Source organism: Tauraco erythrolophus, chromosome 11 (assembly GCF_009769465.1).
Source record: "Tauraco erythrolophus isolate bTauEry1 chromosome 11, bTauEry1.pri, whole genome shotgun sequence".
Classification (NCBI taxonomy): domain Eukaryota; kingdom Metazoa; phylum Chordata; class Aves; order Musophagiformes; family Musophagidae; genus Tauraco; species Tauraco erythrolophus.
In genome coordinates, this window is record NC_141475.1 from 17,405,723 (window position 1) to 17,413,379 (window position 7,657).

At 46.5% G+C, this 7,657-nt stretch overlaps 1 protein-coding gene across 1 annotated transcript in view; it reads right to left on the reverse strand.

Moving 5' to 3' along the window:
• The window catches only part of TP63 (tumor protein p63), a 106,820-nt gene extending 99,615 nt beyond the window's left edge, over positions 1–7,205 (reverse strand). Inside the window, exon 1 of the mRNA XM_086618732.1 lies at positions 7,135–7,205. Within this exon, the coding sequence (XP_086474858.1) occupies positions 7,135–7,196 (62 nt within the window). The 5' untranslated portion in view covers positions 7,197–7,205. The remainder of the gene's footprint in view (positions 1–7,134) is intronic.
• Between the last annotated feature and the right edge of the window lie 452 nt (positions 7,206–7,657).

Sequence of the window (7,657 nt, forward strand, 5' to 3'; positions counted from 1 at the left end):
GCAGACCCCACTGACAGCAAACACACCCATCCCACCATTTTGCCCCACTGGCTCTGGCTCCTACTTCTGAGTTTAGCGGCAGAGGCTGCTGGCACACAGCTGAGCAGCTGCTGCTTGCAGCGTCCAGCTCACCAGCACACTGCAAGCTTCTTTCCGTGCATTTTTTCAGCATGCATTGACTTAGGTGCCTATCAACACTACTAAACGACACAGGCATTGAACCTCCCAGGGCAGGGTTTTGTAAGCAGACTTATTTTTATGTTGCAAAGAGTCTATTGAACCCCCGATCACTTACTGCAGGGTTTCCCCCTTCTCACTCTTGGAGGTGGCTGTTCTCTTTATAGCTCCATGCACTAACAGAATTCCCCGTGCTTGTGTGTGTCGGTATTTATCACATCAGGCCACCTGTGGCATTCAAACACCTGATCGGAGGTGACTCAGCAGCCAAATCCGGTGGGGAGATGGTCTGCTACACAGTAGTGATTACAAACAAGCACCAAAAACTCCTAAGTAAGCCCTAGGAACAGATACAGAGGTTTCCATGAAGCTATCTAAGCAGATAGAAGGATATTATATATCTATTATCAGAAGACTTAGTCAAATAGACCTCAGAAATCTGTTAGAGTGAAACATTTTCCTTCTGATTATTTCAGTTTTGATCATGGGCTACAAAATTTTCAACTAACCAGAAGTCAAAATCTGTACGGCAGGGTAATCATTGGCTCCCACCACAACACCCATGTTCCCATGAAGGTTTTCACATAAGTGCAAAACTAGCTTAGAGCCAGGCACTAAATTAAAAGCCAAGTTTCCTTGATTTCTTCCTCATCCAAGACCCTCCCTTCCTCCCCCATGCCTTGTGACACATGGACATTTTTTAAGGCTTCAATACTCCTTTGGCCATTTGTTGGATGTCAGAGGACTTTATTTTTCCCAAAATCGAAGCTGAGCCCTTCTGTGCTGTATCAAGCCAGAAATCCTTGTGTTTGTTGAGAGGAGCCATTGCAAGTTAGCTTGTAGCAGAAGGTACCACACAAATCAGCAGGGGATTATAACATGCACCAGGAACACCCTAAACACCTCTGGACAGATGAGCTATTGAGAACTTGCTTCTTTAATTTCTTCAGTATTTTTGGAAGTTGAGCAAGATCCTATGAATTAGGTATTCTTTCCTCGTAATAAAAAGGACCATACGAAAGACTTCACATATTATCCTTACAGTCCTTTGAGATCTGGGAAAAAAAAAACAGAAAATGGTTGATTTTGTTCCACTTTAATCCTTTAAGCAGCACTAAAATGACCTCCAAGCAGATAAATATTTTCTTATAGCGCTCTTGAGGGGCCTATACAGTTTTGAAGAGAAAAAGAGAAAAGTGCTGTCTTTGGCAATGACTCTGAAGGGGTTGTGACATCCTCAGCACAACGACATCACTCTGACGTAGAGCAAAGAGGTCCAGCAGGGACAAAACAGAGGAGGGCAGCAGGGATGAGCAGACTGCAGGGACTCTGCCAAGGAGAAAGAACTGAAGAGGGTTTAACGTGCTGCTCTTGAGCAGCGTTTTGTAAAGATCCTATCTTCTAATCCCATCTGCTGATGAGACTGCAGTGTAAGAACAGGAGAGCAACCAAAGTACAGACCTCAAAGACAAGATAAATACCCTCCCCTCCTCACCACCAGCAGCCCATATCCTTAGCGAGGTGCCGGGGAGCAGCTGAGAGGTCCCATGCTGGCAGCATGTCCTCCCTGCAGAGCTGCTCTGCAAAGCCCCTCCGCCCATGAGCTCACCCTGCCATAGCCGTGTCTTGACACACTGTACACTGTTCCCTTGCACGCATCTGGCTCCAACTGGGGACCCTCCCCTGTGGGATTTCTACCAGGGTTGACAGCACAGCCGTGAAGGTGACCACCACCTCAACCAAGGACAATAAAAAAGCACCTCCCCGGCTCCCCTCCACCTTTCCTTCCTACATGGAGCCAATTCTGCTTCTCCAGAAGTCACCAGCTGCTCTGAGCACACCAAAGGCTGCTCAGAACAATTTCTGGCCCCTCTCTGAGTCTTTGGAAAGTACCTGCTGTATCACCGTCTGTTTCTGCAAATAGACCTATACCAAGTCATGTGGATTTCCTTACTTGACTTCAGGTCTTTCTGCCAACACTGCAAATTTGGGCTCCCATCTCAAAGCTGAAGGCAGATGAGATTCGTCCACCCTGTCATAGCAGGAGTTCTGTTATTCTTCAGCAAAGTATAGTATGAGGAAAGAGAAAAAGCATGCAAGGATTCTGCAGAGCCTGCACATGGGATGAAACACTCCTGCAAGACATTACCCTATGACAGCTTAGGCAAAGTTCTGTCACTATGTCACCCAGCTAATACTCGAGCGGAAGGAGAGCTGCTTATGCCAGCATCAATTGACGACCATGAAGGAGGGGTACAGCACGCTGCTGCCTGTGATCAGGAGGGGTAGCCAGCACACTTGGCCAGGATTTGCCGCCTCCCAACCCAAAGGGAAGAAACCTGGTGTCTCATTACTGCCTCTTAGCAATGATGAGCACTGGGTACAGTGTGTTTCTCACCTTTGTGCTGCATTGCAAGCATTAACACTGGCGAGACTCCTATCTGATAATTGCAGTCCGTTTACCAGCCCTGTTTGATACGTGTGGGAACTGATGAAGAAAGGCGAAGTGACACGTGCAATGCTCCTGACGAAAGATCCCTCTGAACCCAGGAGCTCTGGCTGGCTGGAACTAGACACTTCACCAAAATCCATCCAGATACAGCACCCAATAGATGATGCTGCCATGGCCCATGCCCTCCCCTCTTATGCCCCAACTCGTTTCTGACAGTTTCAATCACCCTCTTCTAAAAGTAGATTTTTTTTTTTTTTCTACATATTTGGTTGGGAGTTTTGAGGTTTTTTTATTTTTTTATTTTTTTTTTTGCAATCCTCCCGAAACCCAGGACCATGTCTGAGGAACCAGGTTTCCAACATGGACACTGCAAAGAGCAGAGGATTTCAGGGTTGTTATCATAGAATCATAGAACAGTTTAGGTTGGAAGGGACCTTAAAGATCATCTAGTTCCCAGCTCCCTGCTGTGGGCAGGGACACCTTCCACTAGATCCGGTTGCTCAAAGCCTCATCCAACCTGGCCTTGAACACTTCCAGGAATGGGGCATTCACAGCTTCTCTGGGCAACCTGTTCCAGTGCCTCACCACCTTTATTGTAAAAAAATTCTTCCTTATACCTAATTGAAAAATGCCCTCTTTCAGTTTAAAGCCATTACTCCTTGTCCTATCACTACATGCTCTTGTAAAAAGTCCCTCTCCAGCTTTCTTGTAGGCCCCCTTTAGGCACTGGAAGGCTGCGAGAAGATCTCCCCAGAGCCTTCTCTTCTCCAGGCTGAACAACCCCAACTCTCTCAGTCTGTCTTCATAGGAGAGGTGCTCTAGCCCTCTAATCATCTTTGTTGCCCTCCTCTGGACCCACTCCAACAGCTCTATGCCCTTCTTATGTTGTTCCTCAAGCCTCTGTTATTAGTGAGATTTGGGAGGCTGGGCTGTATTGCATTGATTGTGCTGAGAATACAAAGCCAGAAACGCAAGAGGAAAGAACAACTTGCATGAGAGGCCTTTCATTCAAAAGGGAGGAGTGAGCTACAGAGAACACCTTCAACACATCAGCCATGCAAAGTCCTGAGGCCACCCATTAGCCTGGGCAGAGCAGGCAGGACCAGAGTCTGGTGCACCAGCAGGTGTATTCCCAACAGTCCCAAAAGAAGAGAGCTCCTGGGTAAAACACAGCCTAATGACCATTATTTCCAAGAACACAAGTAACTTATCTGTAAACACCACTCCCCCAACCAGGCATTAGCTGAAAAAAAAAGCGGCTTTGGAGAGAGAGACTAATTACATAGCTCTCAACAGCTGGACTTTGATCATAATTACAGTGCCTTCTTCATCTTACATTAGTGGCTTTCAACTGCAGCTAGGTGGGCACTTCTTGGAAGGTGGAAATCCCGCCTGTTTCAGATAGTTAGCTCATTTTATGACTCAGAGCTAGCCTGGGTTTTCTGCAGCACGGGGTGAGCTCCCACAGTACCATCCAAACAAGTAACTCATGGGGGTCAGCGACTTACAGCAGCACCTTCCTGGGCCCAGGAGCCAGAGCACTGAGCCTGCTTTATCACTGACTTCAAGCATTTCATACAAATCCCTTCATAAGGGAAGCAGAAGTAGAAAAAACCTTGAGCTTTTTGCTCGACTCTGTTACTGCTGAATTTCAGCATCTCTTAGCTCTTTCCATGTAAGAAGAAAGATATACCTTTCCATCTTAGCTCTTAGCTCTTCCATGTAAGAAGAAAGCACACTCAGGATATACCTTTCCAACTTCACATCGGACATTCACATGCTATATTTGCATCCCTCACTTCTGCCCCTCTCTCAGTTGGGCTGCAGCTCCAACACTCAGCTCCAGTGCCCACAGCAGCAAGTGAGGTTGTGGAGGAGGAGGCTGCTGTCCTGTGCCCCGGCTCAGTTGTCTGTACTTTTGTGTGATTCCGGGCTGCTTTGCTTTGATTTGCACATTTACAAAGCTGGCTCCCACGCCGTCTGCCTGCCAGACACCCCCAAAGTGAAGAAATTAATAGATGAAGCAACGGCAGAGGGTAAATCTAAGCCACAAATGCTTAGAGTTAACTGGATTTATAACTGCTTCCCCCTCCACGCTGACTTACAGAGGGAAATCTGTGTGACACTGCCCCCCAACCCATCTTAACAGAGTTTCAAACACTTTTCACTATTGTTATTTTGCCAGCATGCCTCAGCTTAACATTAGCAGTTTGCTGTTTAGATTATTACTAGATGTAATTTTAAAGTTGCAGTTGGTATTAGCTAAATAAAGCACTTTGACCACATCAAAGCAAAAGTTTCAAACTGTGTAAAATAAATGCAATTATGAAACTATTTGATTTTGTTAAATCAGTCAGACGAATGTCACCCAGCACATCATGAATACCTAACCAATGGAGCTTAAAGCTGAAGACCATCTACGTCTTCAGACTGAGAAAAGTATCTCTGGGACCAGCTTTTGGCTGATTGTGACCTGTGGAAGAGCACAGGCACTAATAACTGGACAAATGCCACTCTCAGCTCATGTAAACAGACATGCGTAACAGCTGAGACACACTATTGCTCTGAGCTACATCTCGATCAGGTTCTATGACTGTGGGGCGTCACAAACTAATCAGTCCCAAGCTGTCCTGAGACTTCCCACACCACGACGGTCACTTAAAAACTCATCACGCTGCCAAGGCACATGGTGAGGAGCGGCATTTCTAGAGAAAGGCCTGACTTGTTGGAGGATGCAGATTTGAAGGTGAGAAAGGCTCATTTAAAAAAGTTCTACAGAATACAGCCAAGGGAATTTTTTGTCTTAAATTCCTAATTCAGCTGGGGTTTTTTTTGCCTCAGCCACAGTGCCAATTTTATAGACTTTTTCTTTGACATTGGATGGGATGTGACTGGCAGGAGCCTACAGGGGCTGGAAAGCTGTCCCTGAGCTCAGGTACACTTCCCAGTGCATCTTTATGCTTTCCAATTTTTTTTTTTTTTTTTTAATTTTTTATTCAGGAATTTGCCTGTGCTGTGGCTTCCAGCCACTGAAACTTATTCATGTGCTAAAGACCCCACTGCTGCCAGCCTGAATCTACCTTCCCAGCTGGGCACCGCTCTCATATTGCTCTTCTCCTGGACGCTGGCACATCCCCATGGGGTCAGCAGGGCTCGGGCGGGTTTGCGGGAGATCAGAGCGTGTCTGCGTGTGCCCAGCCGGCCCTGACGCTCATGTTGTGGAAGGTCTCGACAGGGAAACCAATACCCCCGGCTTCGTTCCACATTCCTCTGCCACAGCAGCTCGGCCAAGGACCGCTCGCTATTTCCCAGCTCCCCTCCTCTCCTTCCCCCCCACCCCCCCCCCCCCCGCCGCTGGCCCCAAACGCAGCCCCCTCCTCGCTGCCAGGTCTCTAACACTCCTCCCCGGGACTGTTGCACAGTGTTGGCACTGAGTGCCCAACAATTTAAGGGGGAAAAGAGCACCCCACAAACATTACAACAAATCATACTGGTGGGGAAAAAAAAAACCAAACCAAAAAAAGAGAAGAGATCACAAATCTGCCCGTAATGCGGTGGGCTGGGTGACGGATGGTGGCCAAGCCCTTTCTCCAGCAGACAGCTATGCAGCACAAGCAGCCTTCCCCAGCACCCTGTAGAGGATGCAGAGTTAATAGTTAACCCTTTCGGGGATCCAATGCCTTCATGAGACCCCAGCCAGGGCTTTTTCAAAACGCAGCCAGAAAGTAGCCTTAAAGTAGCTCGACAAGTGACAGCGCTTAGAGGGTTTCACCTCTCCCAACTTTACGACTGGAAAAATACCATCTACATGTTATTTACATGCTTAAATATAGTATCTTCTATTGGGAGAAACAAACAAACTGACAATGTGATACTGTGACACCTCGTGCGGACATGCTCTTTTATCTGCTGGAAAGTTATAAAACTCAGTGTAACAACAAAGCTAAAGTAAGAGTGGTTGTCAGGCTCTGAGGTTGGCTGCTAGACAGAATGGAAAAATATTCTTGGAAGAGTGTTCTCTCTCAAAAGGCAGTTTTTTTCTCCTCTCGATCTTTTAAATGATTTATTTATCCTTTAAATTCCAAAATCTCAGAGCTTAGTAGTTAAGCTCATATTCTTTCCAGGAGCTTTATCATTTAAAGGAACAAATAAACACACTATAGAAAGCTAAAGCAATTCCTTTGCACTACCCAAAGCAAAGAGTAACCTTCTGCTTCAAAACACAGGGAAAAGATACTATCAGCTTTCGTGTTATTTATCTTTTTTTTTTTTCTCTAACGCCAAAGAGGAAAAGGGAGATATCTTAAACGGATGCCTATAATTAAACAGTAACCTGTTAGAAAGCCAAAAATAATAATAAGCTCCACTGAGCATGAAGAGAGCGGCACATTTTTTCCGCGTGCAGCCCAGCTGCCACCGGACGATAGCAGAAAAGTTAACAATTACACAAGACACTCAGATCAAACCTGCGATAGGAGACAGTTACGTCACGCTCGGAGACTCACCGCTGGATGCAGGGATCAGGGTAGTACTGCAAGGTGGTGAAAGGTGCTGGTTCAAAATTCATTTCCTTCAAGCCCCTCTTTGGGTACAAACCAAAATAAAATAAATAAATAGATATAAAGCCAGCAGGCTAAAAGCATTAAGGTCAAGTGGTACACGAGGTACAACTTTAGAGATTTATTTTACACTTGCGGATGGGTGGGATCTCTCAGGGACTTGGCCAATGGGAATTCATCAAGTGACCCGAGCATCACCACCAGTCCCTCCTCGCCAGCTGGGCATCTTCTGCACGGATATTTTCCCCTCCTCTCAACATCCTTAATAAACTTTGGTTTACGCCGGTCACACTTGTTGTTGGGAGCTCATCTGGGGCATCTCTGAACTTCTGATCTCGCTGGTCATTGGTCGCCTTCCCGCCTGACTTCACAGTTTAATTTTGGCAGCTCTTGCAATTTTGCAAACTGTTGTGGCCGCTGGTCATCCTCCTCTCCAGATGGCCGGAGTTTCCTCCGCTGGGTGCAGCGC